Source organism: Brassica napus, chromosome C9 (assembly GCF_020379485.1).
Source record: "Brassica napus cultivar Da-Ae chromosome C9, Da-Ae, whole genome shotgun sequence".
In the NCBI taxonomy this organism is placed as follows: Eukaryota; Viridiplantae; Streptophyta; class Magnoliopsida; order Brassicales; family Brassicaceae; genus Brassica; species Brassica napus.
Genome location: NC_063452.1, coordinates 25,122,196 through 25,141,359, shown reverse-complemented (window position 1 = coordinate 25,141,359; position 19,164 = coordinate 25,122,196). Strand labels below are relative to the sequence as shown.

Genomic DNA, 19,164 nt, shown 5'->3' with positions numbered 1-19,164 from the left:
GCTACATTCTTCACTTCGCTCGTTATAGAGCGTACTTTTGGGGTGTGGAAAAAGAAATTGAGAATTTTAGATGACCATCCCAGATATCATAAGAAAATACAAAACAAAGTGGTTCAGACCACTATGGCACTACACAATTTTATTTGGATTTCTAAGGTTCCGGGTATTGATTTTAATCAAGCTTCTCAAGATGATATTGGTGGGCAAGAAGAAAGCAATGAGAGTCAAAGGACAATGCAAGCAGAGACGGAAAACGAAGAAAGAAATCTAGATCAATATATGCAAATTATTAGAAATGAGATTGCAAGTTTGATTTGGGCTTCACATCATCAATAGTTTTCTTTATCTATTAGTATAAATGTATCCAAAATGAGATGAACAATAATGATATGTAATAAAAATAAAAATAAATTAAAATAATTGTTCCGCAAAAATCTATCCAATCACATATAACATTTGTTCCACAACTTTTATTCAACAAGTTTTAAATTCCACAACTTTTATTCAGCAACTCAATTTATTTTCCGCTATTCCGCGATTACGCAAGTGTTACCAATCAAAGCCATGGTCAATGGTTCGGTTTGCTTAAGTGAAGAAGCAATGTTGCAGATATAGCTAACGGGTGATTATGTTTAAGGTGCAACTGGATTACAAGTTTTTGGAATGAAATTGCTTGGAATGACTTATTTTTGCAGATTCCAAAAACCAATTACCATATGAATGGAACAAAAAAAAATTTCATTCCAATGATTCCTTGTGGAATGTCTGGAAAAAATGGAATGTAGTTATAAAACATTCATGATTAAAAAAGCTCATGAATAAGGGAAACAGTGGAATGAAATTCAATTTTGTTTAATTCCATAACTTCCTTATTCCATTCATCTACGTTCCATTTTTTTAAATTTCATTCATTCATGATATTCCTTAAATTGATAACAAATTATAGCATTAGATTAATGTTTAAGTGGATGTCTAGATTAATCTTTTGAATGCCTAAATCAACTTTTTTAGAAAAAAATTGATTTAAAAAGATCGTTTTATTGAATTTATTGACTAAGCGGACGCTTATGCAACTTCAATGGAAACACACAATTCTAATGAAAAACGTATAATCATAAAAATATAAAATTTTGGAAAACTATGTTGTGAAAATCTGTTGTTTATGGAGAATGTTTTCTGAAGGCATTTGGACTTTCATAACATAATCATAGGGATGATTTAACACACACTCTAAATATTGATACCACATATAATATTAGACCAAAGAAATGACTATAAAAAGGAAAAAAAAAATTTGTTTGTTATTGAGTGAGGCTTGCTATGTAAAAGAATTCCAAATTGTAATTATTAAAATTATTTCCCTCCATGTAAAATATTGTAAATAAACCAAGCAAGTACTGAACAATGAAAAAAAAGTACTGAACAATATTTTGAGAAACGTACATTATAGATAATAATGGACTGTTCTATCAATTGGGGATGTAGCTCAAATGGTAGAGCGCTCGCTTTGCATGCGAGAGGCACGGGGTTCGATCCCCCGCATCTCCATTTTTTTCATTTTTATATATTTCGAGCGGGAAAATCGCATTTAAACCCTGAAAATATCACATTCTCGCACTTTAAACACTGAATGTTTTTGACTAGCATTTTAAACCTTAAAAGTGACATTTTTATCATAACAAACCTCCAAGTCAACTAGGTGATCTATACTGTTCATTTTGTGAGGACGTGTCGGTTTTTTCTTTTTTTTTTCTTTTAAATAAAAAATAAAATACATATAAAATTGAAAAAAAATTGAAAAAAATCGAAAAAAAATAAAAAATCTAAAATTTCAAAAAAAAAATATAAAAAATAACATTTCAAAATTAAAAATAAAATAAATATTTTAAAAATTAATCCAATTATAAACCAATAAATATATATAATATAATAACTTGAATGGTGATACTAGATTCTGGTTTTTGGTTTTTGATTTTTTTTAATTTTTTTGATTTATTAATACTTAACTTGTTAAATTTTCAAAATTAATCATACTATTGGTATTATTTATTAAAATGATATATTTTCATATTTTTTGAATTTTTTCGAATTTTCTATGTATTTTATTTTTTATTTTTTAAAAAAAAACCGACACGTTATCACAAAATGAACAGTATAGGTCAACTCGTTAACTTGGTAAACAAGTAAACTTCATTGGAGGTTTGTTACGATAAAAATGTCACTTTCAAGATTTAAAATGCTAGTAAAAAACGTTCAGTGTTTAAAGTGCGAGAATGTTGGAGTTTAAAATGCGATTTTCCCTATTTTGAGCTTATACAAACAATGCATTATAATTACACATCCTAAAACATCTTCCTCGGGACTCGGGAGTTTAACAAATTCATAGACTTATGAATATATTTCGTGTACATAACTCACTTTACTATCATCTCAGTACCTTCAAAAAATACATTTCAAAAATGAAATAACAAGAAGCAATCTCGTTTACAAAAAAAAATAAAGATCAAACAAAAATAGGATGAATGAAAAATATAGAAGCTACAGTTCTGTTCAAGAGCAAAGTTAAACAAGAAAAAGAAGAATCAAAGAATATTGAATCTAACTTTTTTTTTTCCTTCTACTCAAAGCTAACAGCTTCCACTCATTACAAAAGCTTCTTCAAGTTCTTCTTTACAGAGAACTTACCCGTGAAAATACTGTGTAGTAGTGACTAGTGAGTGTTGTTTATGTGTAGTGAAAAGAAGAATATATATACATTTTTAATGTTACTTTTTGAGAAATGGTTTTTGACAGACGAGAAGTCTTTGGTCGCTACCGTCTTGAAGATCAATGACTCGTGCTTCCCACCGCACTCGTGTTGCCAGTGCACGCGCCATCTCGATTACTCCCAGCTTGTCGCTTATAACAACCCATCCCTATTAAACCAATCACACAAATGTCAAAGTTTTCTTTCGGAAAAAACAAGAATGGTAGTTTATAATATGAACCTCTGGGCGAAGAATCCGATCTATCTCCAAGAACAAGTCCATTAGGCTGCACCGTTCTGAGCTAAGGAGCGTGAGAAGTTCATTAGCATGAAGCATGTCATATGTTCGTGGATACGTTGGGAATGGTTCACACCTGCGCAGTGAGCAAAAACATATTCAAGAATCTCTTATTCGAAAAGAAGGGCATCTTTAACAATATACGCACTCACCAGTCATGTAGAACACCGGCAAAGCCACGATCAAGTATGATAGGAAGAGTGTTACGCGCATTGACTGGGACAACGTTCATCACCCAAGCGGACTTTCCTTGGTCGAGTAACGCAGAATTTAAGTTCCCGAAGCGAGCATTCATGTCCAGCACATTGCGTATCATGTTAAAAGGAGGGAGAGGGTCTTCGTCACCGGGTCTCTTCGGGTGGTCAGAGAATATCAAAGGTGTAAGCAAGGACCAGTAGTTCTTAAGTGCTGATCTCCATACTTGTGTATCTTCCAAGTACTCTTCAGGTTTTAAACCTGAAACATTGAGAAACTGTAAGTACCAAGTGAAACGGAAAGAATGAATGAGAAAGAGGAAGAAACACTTTCCATGGATTTCAAGCTCAGCTGAGGTAGTTAATGAAACATCAGATCTATTCTGAATAGGGATCCAGCGTTTACTTGTGGTTCCGCTTATACATGGAACCAATGGGTGGTAATACGGAACACTATCTCCTTCTTTGCAAAGAGGTATAGAAGCTTCAGACCTATACACAAGAAACAAACAACATTAGCCAGTGTTCTAAAAATCGATATAGGCAGTGCTCCTATTCGGAAATGATTTTTTATAGAATGATTTTTTAAAAAATTGGTTAAGCCGTTAAAAAATTGGTCTAGACATTTGCCTAATCAATAATCCCCTATAAAACGCTTAACTACCGCCTAGCGATTTCTTGAACATTTAGAAAAAGCCAAACATACACTTTCACAATCATACTTACCGAAATGAATAGCAACTTGAATCTACAGTTTTCTGCCAAAGAAACGTCTCATCCTGCTGCCCTGTTAGACTCCAGCAGATTTTCTTAGACAACTCATTCACCCGCGTTGAGATGCTCGTCTTCTTCGTGTCTGGCAAGTTTCCCTGCGCTTTGTTTGTTGGAGAGGTCAAAACAAAGTACCCTCCCGGTTTCAGGACACGGTCCACTTCCAAAAGTAGCATTGCATCTGCTCAAAGGACAAACAGAAAACGTCATCATGATCACCCAACTTCAAAGACAATGAACCGAACATGCAATTTATTACCTTTGATGTCCCAAGTAGTACCACAATGAGCACAGTGGACCATGTCAAAAGACAATGCTGGATAAGGAAGCTGTTTTGAAAAAAAGTTGCCAATCATTGCAGGAAGGCCTCTCTCTAAAGCTAACTGGACTTGGCTCCCAGTTGCCTCAAACTCTGCTATACATATAGGCATCATCTTCAAAGACACTAGATGTGCACCAAAGCTACCAAATCCGCAACCGATGTCTAACACAGTCCGTATCTGCAAGCAACATAAGAAATCTCAGAAGCTGGAATTGAAAAACAATGAATAAGATTAGGCAACCGAACCGAACCTGCGTAACCGAAATGTTCGGTTTTGGGTTCAGTTTCCTTTACGAGGTTTGGTTCAGTTCAGCAAATTTTTTTTTTAACTTCGGTTTTCGGTTTGTTAAATCGGTTAGTTCGGTTTTCTAAAAAAGAAATAAGCCAAACTACACCAAAATTCCGAACCGAACTAACCAAAATCAAAACTGAAATAACCTAACTTAACCAAAAAATTTTGAATTTTTTACCAATTTAAATCAAAATTTAACCAAGTTCTATAGAAATTTTTTTAAACCAAGCTAACCGAAAACCGTGCCAAACTTTTTTCGGTTCAGTTCGACGATTCAGCCAAACCGAACCAAACCAACCGAATTCTGAGAACCAACCGACACAAAAAAAAACGAACTAACCTAACCCGCACGCCTATATAAAAGCTAGTAAGACTTACACCAGCTTGAGCAAACTCAGTATCGCTTCCTAAGCCTATCATCTCAGCAATTTGACGAGCGTAGTCTTTGACCCCATCAGAGATCAAGCCATCTTCCGAGTGAAAGGTGATCTGATTCTCTTCAAGCAACATTAACCTAACAATGACAACAACCAAAAAAGATGAGAAACTATATTTTAAGAAACTGTCAAGTGTCAAAAAGCAAGAAAAGGACCTCGTTGTCACGGTTCCTGAAGAAAGCAACTGGTCTTTGGTTATTTTCACGTTCCCACTCCATATGATATCTCTACCAAGTGGCCACCTAAGTGGTATTTTATAGTCCTTTGGAGGACGCACTACACATCTCTCCTCATCTCTCTCAAACTCGCAGTGTCGATCCAACTCATCACCCTCTTGAAGCCCAGCAAGTAAATTCGCTGTGACGTTATAACAAGGCACATAGCTCTCTCTTTCTTTACCACACAGAGGAAACTCTTTAAGAGTAGTCCCTAGTGAGAGAGACCTCAGATCAAGATAATCAACAGCAGCTTGCTCCTTTATCCTCCTATAGTTACTATAAACGTTGGGAACTAGCGCTGAAGAAGCTTCGTATGAGTTTGATGTCAATGGTGCTAAAATGGTAACAAGAGCCACGACACCGAGTATAAAGAACAGCAACCCTCTGAGACCAAAAACAGAGGAAAGACTCTTGTACCAAGGACTTGTCATATCAGAAACCAAATACTTCCTCTTGCTGTCCCAATCTTGAAGTAGTACATAGTCTCATCACCTGATCAAGCCCATCTGTGGAAAAGCTTGAGGCTCACAATCCTAAGAAGAAAGTTTAGGTTTTTACACTCTGATGATCCAAATCAGGAAATAGGCACTCAGGTAATAGATCTTGATGTAAGCCCAATTGAAGATTTAACTCTCAAGGCAATGCCAATCGAATCTTGGCTTAAGCAAAACCAACCTGCCTGCAGACAAATCTAGCAGATCAGACATCCCAGAAAGAGAAACATTACTTGAACTAGTTAGTGAGAAACATAAGCCAATTTTGCTTCTTTTGTTTGTCGGCCAACATTTACGTTATCGTTAAGAAAGCTTCAGAACAATTCAGTGGATAAAGTTTAATAATGAGATCTCGAGAATGGCGAAGGAGATGAGAGATATCAGATCAGGAAAGAAAAAGAACAATAACCCACGACAAAGACGGTAATGAAATTAGGGTTTTTGAGATGCGTACCTGTAATAGATTTGCTGAAAAGGATTTAGCTTTCGACCAACAATGGCAAAAGTTAGAGACAAGAGAATAAAGTGAGAGATTCCGCCGATTACATGTAGCTTTTTGCTGCTGTTATAAAGTTCGGTTATGGGTTTTTTCTGAAAATATGTAAATTATAAATAAGTAGTACTGTTAAATGATATGATTAACAAAAGTTTAATTAATTAAAGTGATTAAGTTTCTAATCAAATCTGGAATAGTGTTAAGTAACATTTTAAAACTAGAAAAGTCTTGTTTTATTGGAGAAAAGAAAACAGTCATGAAAGCAGAGCAGAGGAGAATAATTGCAATTCATGGTGCACTTTTTCTTTTTTTCTTGGCATTTAATAAATTGGTCTCTTTGTCTATTGGTGTTTTTATCTTATTATATTATGAAATTCACAAGAAAAAAGGATTTATTAGTAATATTCTGCTGTTGTTGGTGAGCAATGCTAATCAACTATAAAAACTTTATGTTTTTTGTCAACGAACTGTGTGTTTTCGTAACTTTTTTTTTTCAACATTTTCATTAGCTTTAAAACAGAGTACAATGATCAGCTACTGAGCTATGATCATTGTACTCTGTTTTAAAGCTAATGAAAATGTTGAAAAAAAAAAGTTACGAAAACACACAGTTCGTTGACAAAAAACATAAAGTTTTTATAGTTGATTAGGGCTTTTTGCAAAAGTGACTCAAAACTTGGAGTCAAACAGAAAACTAATCTTTTCTTTTGACTCCTTTTTTTTTGAGATTTTAACCCCACACCTGCACTTTATCTACGAAAATGCCATTAACATTTTTTTTTTTTTTTTTCGAAAATGGCTTCTTTACTGTCTCAACCTCATCTTCTTCAAGTATTTACAATACTGCCACTGCAATGAATAGTGGCAACAACCTTGTACGAACTGTTTAGAGCTTTTAATGCCCTTTAATGCACGTAAATCTCTTTACACTCTCTCTGTTTCAATTGTTATGAACTAAAAACAACATTTCTTTCACTTTCTCTCTATATTCATCCAAAAAACTCAAGCTTTTGATTCAAAATATGGGCTATGGTTGCAGAGCCATATTTCTTTCGTTTTGACTTACGGTTGCTTTCGTTTGAGGTTCTGGGTGGTTGGAGAAGACCCTGTGTGCAAACGAAGTCATCTCACCTAGTTTAAGGTACGAATTTGAATTTTTTTTCAAGATCTGTTCGCGTAGAAGACTTACTAGTAAGTCATCTGTATGTAGAAGACTTACTGATGAGTCTTCTGGTCAAACGGACGACTTAAATTAAGTCGTCCAGCTTTGTTTGTTAAAAAAAACACTTCAGACGACTTATATATACGTCGTCTACGAGAAACGGGCTAGTTTTGCATTTGACCGAATCGTGTCAGATCTTTGACTATTTCTGGACGACTTATAATTCAGTCGTCTCTGGGAAAGTTAAAATTTCAATATTTTATGAAAACTTGACGACTTACGTGTAAGTCGTCCTAGGTTAGTTTTGTAATTGAAAAATAAAACTTCATAATTTAACTTTAACCAGACGACTTAATATAAAGTCGTCCCTCCAGAAGACTTAATTTAAAGTCGTCCGGGGAAAGCAAAGTCGTCCAGAATTTTTCCCAATTTTCTGGTCAAACCTTGCTTATCCCGGACGACCTTAAATTAAGTCGTTTAGCTGGACGACTTTCATCTAAGTCGTCTGGAGAAAGTTAAATTTCAAGTTTTATTTTTCAATTACAAAACTAACCTAGGACGACTTACGTGTAAGTCGTCAAGTTTTCATAAAATATTGAAATTTTAACTTACCCAGAGACGACTGAATTATAAGTCGTCCAGAAATAGTCAAAGATCTGACACGATTCGGTCAAATGCAAAACTAGCCCGTTTCTCGTAGACGACTTATATATAAGTCGTCTGAAGTTTTTTTTTTAACAAACAAAGCCGGACGACTTAGAATTAAGTCGTCCCTTTTAATTTTCAATTGCAAAAGTGACCTCTTTAGACGACTTACCTTTAAGTCTTCTGGACGACTTAATGCTAAGTCGTCTGCGGCAATGTTTATTGAACTTCTTCATTTCCCTTTTCTCTATGTTTACTAATGTGTTTTATTTTGAATATTTGCAGATGATTTTTCAGTTACATGCAGTGTATGGAGAATGGTTGTTGAGAGATTTTCGTTGGGATTTTGTGGTTGATGATCTCAAAGGAGGAAGATTGTTTTTATTGAATGAAGATTCAACACATTCTGAACTTGTTGCAATGGCTCAAGAAGATTATAACCTGGACATGAGAACAGTGAGTGTGGAGATTAGCTACTCATTACCAGCAGAAATGATGATGGCTCCAGGCAGTCTTCCCATTCATGTTACAAGTGATAGACAAGTTCGAAACTTGCTGGAGATACTCAAAACCCATAGAGTATGTCTTTGTGTATCAAGCCGCAGCAAGGTCGAAACGGTTTCAGAGAAAAGGGATATTGATGAAGCTGGTGAATGGGAAAAAGATGTTGGTGATAATGATGAAGCTGGTGAATGGGAAGAAGATGTTGGTGATAATGATGAAGCTGGTGAATGGGAAGAAGATGAGGAGGAGGAAAATGGGGAGGAGGATGCTGATAATTCTATTGTTGGTGAAACGGATCAGAATGGTGGGGATTACAGTCTTTATGGAAAGGTTCCAGATGAGGACGAGGAAGATGATGATAATATTTGTTTTGAAGAAATCCAAAAGACATATGCTAAGACAAATGCTATTGAAGGAGGAAAATCGAATGGTACCAGTATCTATGTCAACCAGAGTTTTGTTAGCAAGGGTGCTCTGCTTTCAGAGCTGCGGTTGGCAGCAGTGAGGGATAAGTTTTCTTTCAAATTATACAAATCAACGAAAACTCTCGTTGTGGCAACATGTCCGGTTAGCTATTGTGGATGGAAGGTCAGAGCGAGTGTCAAACATGGGACAAACACGTTTTGGGTAACAAAGTATGTGGAAAAACATTTATGCTCAGCGGGAGACCGAATCGCTCAGCGGAGACACTGTACTCCGAAGTATGTAGGTAGTCTTTTCATTGATCGTGTTGGAATCATTGATGGGATAACTCCGCAGCATATCACTGATGCAATGAGGAACATGTTTGGCATGGCGCTTGATTACACCACTTCATACAGAGCACTGTTATATGCACAAAGATTGGTGAGAGGATCAGCAGAAGAAGGGTATTCGCGTCTGGCATCATATCTCGAGCAAATCTCCATTGCAAATCCTGATTCTATCACGGCGATAGAACTTGATTCTATGAAAAGATTTAAGTATCTATTTCTCTCTTTTGGAGCTTCTATCAAAGGTTTTAAGTATCAGAGAAGGGTCATTGTGGTGGATGGAACTCACCTAAGTGGAAAGTATGGAGGAACTATGTTAGTTGCAGCCGCACAAGATGGCAATTTTCAGATATTCCCATTGGCTTTTGGGATCGTGGATGAGGAAGATATACCTTCTTGGGAATGGTTTTTCACAAAATTGGCTAGTTGTATATCTCATGACAAGCCTCTGGTGATAGTCTCCGACCGGCACAAGGCCATTAAAAGTGCGTGTGATAAGGTGTTTCCTTGGGCAACCCGAGGACGACTTATTTGTAAGTCGTCCAAACCTTCTAGACGACTTATTTGTAAGTCGTCCAGTTGGAAAACCTTCCAGACGACTTATTTCTTCCAGACAACTTATATATTTACAAGTTCAAATACAAACACTAATCTTCCAGACAACTTATATATTTACAACTTATATATTTACAAGTTCAACTTATATATTCAAATACAAAGACAAGTTCAAATACAAACACTAATCTAATCATACAAGCCCACGAACCTATCACCATCCACATTTTCTTTTAGATGCTGATCAACAAGCTCCTTCCATATATCCACCGCCATATTATCCCTCATTTTCTTTGCGTTGCACCTAGCAAAGTCTTTAGGGTCAAAGGAGACACCGAGAGCATGACATTCAATGTACTTTACAGTGTACACGCCACAATCACCATTGTTGGCCGTGGGTACACCTTTCAGCGGTCTCTCATATGTGTATGGCTCCAACCCGTATTTGACCCGTATTTCGTCGGTGGCTGCGCACTCAACAAGCAGATAAGGGACCATCTGGAGAAAAGGCTCCATTATCGCATCCCATGCGTCTGGTACACTAGATGAAGGTATGCTGTCCCAGACGACTATGTGCCTCTTAGGGATCGATATCCAAATAGCAACCCAATGCTTGTCGTCCAAGTTCACTGGCGCATAGATATCATCAATGTCCTCCCCCCACTTCTTGTTTGATTGGCAAAATGAAGGTATTGATCCGTCATAAAAATACGACGCCCCACCAGGTAGAACTCTTCCTAAACCTTTGTGATCAGGTTCCGATGTTTTGAAGAGGTGATACTGCTCTCTCCAAGACTGGGAAAAGTTGTGATCCAGGAAGCACATTCGCTCGCTCCTGAAAGCTTGTGGGTTCTCCTGATACCTCTGCCTTAGCACATTAATCCAAGCATCTATATGCTGCATATTAAATATAACAAGTTAGAAGTATCGGTGGAGACGGACTGTCTGCTCTGGGACCACCAATACTAGCACCCAATTCCGGCATAGCTGTGTACGTCCAGAGCTGAAGAACTTGTATAAACCCATCCACGGTGTAACAGCCAGCAATTTCTTTGTTCCACAAAGAGTCCATCAGCACCTTAAATGCGACTCTCTCCCATGGATAATTCTCAAACCGTTCTAAATCCATCACTAGCCTTGCCAGAGTAGATCGTGTAGTGGTTGAAAACTTTCTCCCTTCAATGAATCCAGTGAAGATGGAGAGGTACGCGAGCCGCTTGCGATCTTCCCTGGACCAATCCCCGCATCTCTGCAGTGCTGCTATTATCTGATCAGTAGTTGGCCCAGCTTCCAGATGAACTCCCAGCATCCCCCAGAAAGAAACCATCTCTGGGGTAACGTCACATTTTGGTGTCTCAAGGTCCTCGATGTACTCGCAGTTTAGACCAGTGAGGTTTTCAAACTCTAACAGTGAAAACCTCAAAGGTTCTGGACCAACGAGAGACCACATCTCATACTTCTTCTTAATGTCCAGCTTGAAACTGAGCATGTAGTGAACCAGCCTTGAAGCCCAACCAAATCCCTGCTCCTTGAACTTGATGAAAACTCCCAAACTCGACTCCTTGAGCTCTTCAAATTCGTCATCAGTAAGAGCTTTCCTAAGAGCAGTATGCAACTTGCTGTTATCCGTATGATACGAAATGCTATTGTGGGCTTCTGGTTCTTCCCCTGATGTGTATAACCTACGGGGGAGTTCTGGAATATCCATCCTTTTTGTCTGCAAAATAATCAAAGACAACAATATAAGTCCAGACGACTTAGTAGACGACTTATAATTAAGTCGTCTGGAAAGTCTTCCAAATGGACGACTTATATTTAAGTCATCTACTAAGTCGTCCAGTTGGAAGACTTTCCAGACGACTTAAATTACTTACAAGTCTTCCAGTCGCAGAAGGAGTTGGAGTACTCGTCATTGCGGTTATAGATCTGAAAAAATAAACGTGAAACGGTGAGAATGAGTAAATTGATAGAGACAACGTTTTATGTTCATCTTTTCCTCGAGATTGATGACTTAGCGGCGTTAGGGTTTACAGAGAAACGGCGCTAAGGTTTACAGAGAAGAAGCGGCGGCGCTAGGGTTTAGAAGAAGCGGCGGCGCTAGTGTTTAGAACGTTGGTGACCACGGTGGCGAGGGCGACGGTTTGTTCGGAAATAGTGGAAGCGGCGGCGCTAGGGTTTAGAGGAATCGGCGGCGCTAGGGTTTAGAGGAATCGGCGGCGCTAGGGTTAGAAGAAGCTGCGGCGACAACGGTGAGAATGAAGTGAGATAGATAGCCGATGTTGAGAACGATGGTTTGTTCGGAAATCGTGGGAATTCGAAATCGCCTTTGAGAGAGAACTGTTAGGGTTTCTGAATATCGCGAAAAATGAAAAAAAAAAAAAATCACCTTATATATTGGGTAAATAATCCGGTTAGCTTTAAAATTACATTGGTAAACTTTAAGGTTTGGTCCGGTTTAGACGACTTATTCTGGCTGATAATGTACAACAGACGACTTAATATTTAGTCGTCTGTTTTCAGACGATAAAATATTAAGTCGTCCTAGACCCTAAAATGAACCCCTAAACTAAAATGACTAGATTAACTAACTAACCACGTTATAAAATCTAATTATACTTAAATAGTGTTTACTATACACAGAAATGAACACGCATAAGTAATTTTAAAAATTTTCAAAAACGGTTTTAATGCTTTCCAAAATCTAACCCTAAGAACACATACAATACTACAACATATGTTGATGAAACATAAACTTAAGAATATCATGACTCACTACTTTCACTCATCTATGCTGAAAACAATTGAAATTTGTTATATCTTAATTTATACCTCCTAAGACATATGTTAATTACATAATTCCCATTTTTCACTTATCAAAATATTTTTTACAAAATTTTTAAATTATGTTTAAGACTAACTGTCCAGACGACTTTAAGTTAAGTCGTCTGGACGACTTATTTTCAAGTCGTCTAAACAGACGACTTGCGAGGGGTAGAAACGTAAAAAGAATTCCGTTTTTTTGTTTGGTCACAAGGGGATAGTTGTAATTTCAATAGCCTTTTAGGTTACTTTTGCCTTTGACCCAAGTTGGGGTATTGTTTTGGGTTTGACTCCAAGTTTTGAGTCACACTTGGCGATTCTCCCGCTTTGAAATGTTCTTAACTCTTTTATTTTAACTCTTTTTATACGTGTTAGGTTAAAGTTTTTATACGTTTTGAGTTTTTTTCCAACAATAAGGATGAAAATCGTATTTGACAATACATTATTTACATGAACAAATTGTGATGATTGCGTTTGAACACTCTGTTAACTAATTTTAATTTGCGTTATTTTGTACGCGAAATTAATAATATAGTAAATATGTCAAGAAAACTTTTTGCATCTTTAAATCAGCTCTAGGTGTTTTTTTTTTAAACAAAATCAGCTCTAGATGAATTGTAAAAGTTGGTATGTTTCAATAAGTTTTGGATATAAATTGTTTTTTTAAACACTTCTTAATACATGTTAGGTTAGAGGTTTTTGTTTATGTTTTGAGTTAATAAGCAGAATTACATTACAAAGGAGTAATGATATAGTTCAATTAGGGGCTTACACATAGTTTTTTTAAAAATCTCCTATATATTAATCCTGTAGCACTACAATATGTTTTGGTAGACACGTGTCATCACGAGAATGATTATTAGAATTGTTAGAAAAATAAGTTGGTACATATAAACATATACTATGTTTTTTATTAAACTAACTATCAAATTAATTAATAGTGTACAAAAGAATATTTTTTATTTCCTTAAATAAAAAATACAAAATTACCTAATATGATTAATATATATATGACAATTAATGATTATGAATAATACATATTTGATTTAAAAAAATTCTAACATCTCTCTTTTTTTTAATTTTATACTATTAAAAGAAATTAAACAATCACCTTAAGCATATAATAAAAACAATTAGATTTTTTCTTATATGGTATATTTTGAATTTTTAAAAACGACTATAAATTACTAAAAATGGTAAAAGTCTCACATTAAAATTTTTGTGATCAATGGTTTAATTTTTTTTTTTGTTCAAGCAAGATACAAATGATCATATATCATAGGGGTGGGCGTTCGGATACACGTTCAGTTTTGTATCGGATATTTCAGTATAAAGGTATAGAACCCGTTCAGGTATTTCTACACTTCGAGTCGGGTTCGGGCATTTTATGTTCGGGTTCGGATAGTTTGGGTCGGGTTCGGATATTTAAATTTTGAAGAAAAAATAAATAAATTATCCATTGTTTAAGTTTTTTATATTTAAAATATATTTTAACTTAACTGTTTTTTTAATTTTTAAAAGATTAAACTATTCATAGGTTTGGAGATAAAACTTTAAAAATAGAAAGACACTAATTTAGTTGTTGTTTTGAAATTTTAGATGCAACTTTTGTTAATGCAAGAAACAAGAACTTGATATGTATTTTAAGTGAGTGCAAATGATTTTGTCCATAATTATATGTATATTATATACTTTTGAGCAATAAGAATCATTAATATAAATATTTTGAATAAAATGAGAGAAATAAACTAGAAATATAGAGTTAAGTATACTTATGTTTGGTTATCTTCGGATATCCATCCGGGTTCGGATTCAGATATTGCTCGAACTGGTGAAATACGTAATTTGTTTTGTTGTTCTAATTAGATGATTTTTAGACCGAGCTGGTGAACATATACTAGACAAACATTTATATTTTGAGTCTGCACTTATATTTTATAACAACTTGATATATTAGATTTGAACACTAACCTGTTAATATAGTTTGCCGGTGATTTTTTTTCAAAATTTTAATTCTCAGATATGTATAAGGAGTGAAACTAATTTTTACAAATGTTCATTTTTTTCTAATTGACACTTATGTGATTCACTGAATTCATAAAAGAAGTTAAAAAAAAAAACTTAACTCATATCAATTAAACAAAGACGAGAATGAAAGCACAATTCTATAGATGTAGAAAATGAAATCACTTATATGGAGTCAATAGTAAACAAATCGAGAGCAGAAAACCTAATCCCCTTTCGTCATTATACAATCGATGTTGCCTATTTGATTTTGGTGATTTGTGTCAGCCGTAAAATTTAATTTCTTTTTGTGCATATGAAGTCTTAAAAATAACTAAAATGAGATGTAATATGTTAACTATTCAACAACGATGATATATTTAAGAGATCAATATTTGTATTCATCATTTCATAATCGATAAAAATTATCGTGTTGCAAAATATTAAAATCATTTCATAAACAAACATTATTATAAGAAATCACCCACACATGCGCGCATATTATCATCTAGTTAAATTATTATATAACATGCCAAAACAAGCATATTATTATATTTTCCATAAAGGTTGCATGTCTATATGGTATAAACCTTTAATTCATACCACTGTTGGTCCATTTGGTTTGTCTGAATTTAACACCATCATGCATATGTAATTAATTGAAAAGTTGTTTTTGCAAAACAATAGGTCAATATTCTAAATGCAAACACAAAGCATGATGCCAAATTCAGAGTGTAAATAACACATATTTAACAATGACTTAATAATACAGTCAATGTAAGAAAAACCCCAATAACATATGCATTAGTTTTTTTTTTCTGGTGAATTCTTTGAGTTTGGTTGTCAATCACTTTCACATCAAGATTTTAGTTAGACATAGCAACATTTAACCCATCAACAAGAGAGATTTAAAAATGTATATTGTAGTTCTGCCGAAATATTCCCCAAGAAGCCTATCAAAAGCTCATGACGCAAAATCTGTAGAAAATACAGACACCAAAAGCTCAAGTAACAACAGCTATAAAAAAAAAAAGAGAACTGGAAAAAGACCTTTCAGCTGCAATGGAGAAATTTTAAGGAGAAAAAAAGTGAGCAAACAATTAAGTAAAAAGAGAAAATGTATCTTTTGGCACTCATAATTCATGATTTGAATTTGTTGTCAACATGCAGAACATATTGTTTACATCATTCAATTTCAATTCGTGAACTTCTAGGTCAGGAAAAAAATGGAAACACAAAAGTCATGTCATCACTCTTACAAGTATATTATTATTATTTTCTTGTTATGGAAGTTATTATACTATAAATATAAAACAAGAAGAAAAAGGAGAACAACACAACACACAAAAATGCAAGGCAATCATTTTTCCTATGTGTTATTAAAAAAACAAAATACAGTAAATTTTTTTTTTTACAAAACAAGAATTATCATGAACAACTGATATGCAACCATAACTATATAAACTAAAGGACAAGATAATTAGATTAAGGCTCGGACTGGTAACGACTGTTGGTTTAAGCTTTAGATCTTTGGTCGTAGAGATTCAGACTATAAAAACCGTGAATGGTACTAAAGGCTATCGAGTTAATGTCTGTTATTTTATATATGAACAATTGTTATTAAAAATGAATAGAAAGTGTGAAGAAGCATCCTGATGCGGTACAGCCATAATCGTAGCCATCATCATTCTCATCCTCGATGCTATCAACACCACAAGATGCTTCTAAAGAAATGATCCATAGCTCATTTTTGAATTTACAATACGAAGAGCCGGGAGATTCTGAAAATAAATGTTAAAACAGTTATTTACTGTAAATTAGTATACAAAAAAAACGAGGCAAGAAGACTTTACTTACTATGATTTAATGACCAAAAGAAACTTCTCAACCACGTCTGAACAAGATGGATTAGACTGGGAGTGGATCATCCATGTTAGCCCAGACATGTTAGAACCTTCAACCGATCTTGAAGAAACGAGAGTTTTAGGCTTCCAAGGTATCGTTGGAGTAATTTTAAAGAAGGAATCAGGTCCTTCTTTAATGTCAGCAAAATATTTCGTAACCAAACCTTCCAAACTTGGAAAGACTCTGCATTTGTAAGAACTGGAAGTAATACAATTTTAATATGAATTAATCAAGTGTGAAACGTAGAATAAATAATTACCATTTCCAAGGAGAACAAGCTTTATGCAACCACCAACAAAGTATGTTTTGAAAAGATCAGAAATGCGGTTATTCAGTGCTTTTTTTGTTTTGCCATGAAAGTGATTCAAGATTCCCTGGAAAAGAACATTTTATTTAAATTGTTGCGAGAGAGAGAGAGAGAGAGAGAGATAGAGAGAGAGAGAGTACCCCATGTAAACCTCTGAGACCATCAGCATTGGTGAACCTCACTTCTCGATTCCCAATGCTCCTATTATTATTATTTTAATTTTGTTTTTCGTTTCATTTAAAAAAAAATTTAATATTCGTTTAATTGCGGGCTGCCACGTGGTGTGGGGCCCGCAGAACAGTAACAATACGGGGTTTTCCCAGCGACTTCGCACGACGCGGATTCAACACTATTGAAATATTTTAATATTTGTTTTTGTCGAAAACTGTGTGAACTTTTGCTAAGACCCTTCAATGCTGATGCCCTGATGAAAAGGGTGACCGGGGGAATATATGTATATCCTCTGAGGTGAGAACATACGAGTTTTTCATTGTTTCTTGCTAATTCAAATTCTGAATCAAACTAAAAAAAATTATTGATTGAATAAAAATATAAAATTACCCTGATGAACGACGGTGATTTCACTTTCGAGGCTTCTTTGTCTAAGAGATTTGGGGGAATTAGATTCCGAGAAAACCTGTGAAAAATTTGTTGCATTGGTATAGAAAAGATTAAAAAAAATCAAAGAATGGTATTCACATGTGAAGAAATCCTTTAAAAACAAAAGAATAGTTAATGTCTACTAATTTATATCTGAACAGTTGTTATTAAAAATAAAAATTATATTAATTTCATTATTTTTTTTTTGTTTTAATGGTACTTTTAATTATACTTTATGTATGCATTAGGTTATAGATTTATCAAATTTTTAATATGATAACTTTTTAAGAATTATTATTTTAGATATTAATAATAAAATTTTGAAAGGCGGTAGGCAATATCGATATTAAATAACAAGAAAAAGTAGATTATTAATTCATTAAAAGGTTTTTTATAATGTAATTGATATATATTTATATTAATATTATAGTGATAATCAAAGAAAAAAAATATTTTTACGAAAGAAAAATACGTTTTGTTTTCAAATTCATATTTACAAGGCTTTAGCAAAATATAAAGGAAATAAAAGAGGTAACTAAATATTGACTGAACATTTTGGAGGGGGTCAATGTTACAAAAAATCTTAGTTGGAGAAAAGAAAAACTGTTAAAACTCTCAAGCCTTCTAAAGCCTTGAAAGTTTGAGCACCAATTGCAACCATAGTTTTTGTTGAGATTCTTGAAAGAGTAGATTGTTTATATATGTGTATTTTACATAAGAAAACTTATAAAGAAAAATTAAAAACATAAATGATATATTTATTTTCTAAAGATAAAATATCCTACTCAAGTGTGCAAATCATATTTCAGTTATTACTGATTGACAAAATATTCAAAATAATACAATATTTCAATAGTCTCCGTAAAATGAAAGTATACAAATTTTGTACAATGTTCCACTTGAACCAAAACTTTAATTGTCCATGTCGTGTTCAAATTTTATCTGTTTTTTTTCTCCAAGTTCATCAATTCATAGGTTTCATCAATTTTGTTGATTTGATATAGTCTGGTTGTTGATCATTAAAATAGTCAAGATCATTAAAAGTATTGGAAATTTTGAGATTGTAAGAATCATCAAGACTTTTGAAATCATCAAACTCATATACATTTTGTTATCCATGTTTGTTTCATCAATTGAATTCATCAGTTTTATTGGGTTCATTGGTCTTTTTTTGTTTGACTGGTTTTATCAATCTTACTGTTTTCTCGGATTTTGATTTTGTCACATTCACTAGTTTTTGAATTTTCTTTTGTCTAGTTTAATCACCATCTTCCGAATCATCACCATCTTCAGCATCAATATCTTCAGCATCAAAAAGTCATACCAGAAACAACTTAGCTGGTGGACAATAGAATGATTTGACTATGTTCCATATCTTTGATGTGTAGGCATGCATATGTTCTCCAAAACTATTTATCTCAATCACACTAGTTTGTTTCTGCCTGAGATATTTCCGTCTCTAGATTCCCTCTCTTTCCCTCCAAATGAAATAGAATTTCAGATGTAATCCAATGACCATTATTGCATGATTTCATTTCAGTTTATTTTTCTACTACTAGAAAACCCAACAAAATCACTCCAAAACCATCAAACTTGCTCCTTCAATGTCCCACCACCACACTGCAATATATAAATCCAAAAG

The 19,164-nt window shown here is 34.3% G+C and overlaps 1 protein-coding gene and 1 non-coding gene across 3 annotated transcripts; one reads left to right on the top strand and one right to left on the bottom strand.

Annotated features, from left to right (window-relative positions):
- Positions 1 to 1,475: 1,475 nt before the first annotated feature.
- TRNAA-UGC lies at positions 1,476 to 1,548 on the top strand. The gene has a single exon. It is a non-coding gene; the product is annotated as a tRNA-Ala (tRNA).
- An 875-nt stretch (positions 1,549 to 2,423) lies between these two features.
- On the bottom strand, positions 2,424 to 6,368 carry LOC106437938 (probable methyltransferase PMT5). Of its 2 annotated transcripts, none has more exons than XM_048768558.1 (9): positions 6,227 to 6,368; positions 5,216 to 5,957; positions 5,002 to 5,137; positions 4,269 to 4,509; positions 3,965 to 4,190; positions 3,573 to 3,730; positions 3,197 to 3,500; positions 2,988 to 3,120; positions 2,424 to 2,915 (listed from the first exon to the last, which is right to left on the bottom strand). In XM_048768558.1, the coding sequence occupies exons 2-9, from the start codon at positions 5,707 to 5,709 to the stop codon at positions 2,766 to 2,768; spliced, it is 1,842 nt and encodes a 613-aa protein (XP_048624515.1). In that variant the 5' UTR covers positions 5,710 to 5,957; positions 6,227 to 6,368; the 3' UTR covers positions 2,424 to 2,765. The 2 variants fall into 2 exon arrangements, with proteins under 2 accessions (XP_048624515.1, XP_048624516.1); XM_048768559.1 differs by having other exon boundaries at positions 5,216 to 5,953; positions 6,227 to 6,347.
- Positions 6,369 to 19,164: the final 12,796 nt, after the last annotated feature.

Excerpts from the sequence above, each read along its gene's own strand:
- LOC106437938 (XM_048768558.1), bottom strand. The coding sequence starts at position 5,709 with ATGACAAGTCCTTGGTACAAGAGTCTTTCCTCTGTTTTTGGTCTCAGA. Across the intron at positions 3,731-3,964 it reads TCAAGTTGCTATTCATTTCG|GTCTGAAGCTTCTATACCTC; the intron begins GTAAGTATGATT and ends TCTTGTGTATAG. Across the intron at positions 3,501-3,572 it reads AGCTGAGCTTGAAATCCATG|GTTTAAAACCTGAAGAGTAC; the intron begins GAAAGTGTTTCT and ends TCAATGTTTCAG.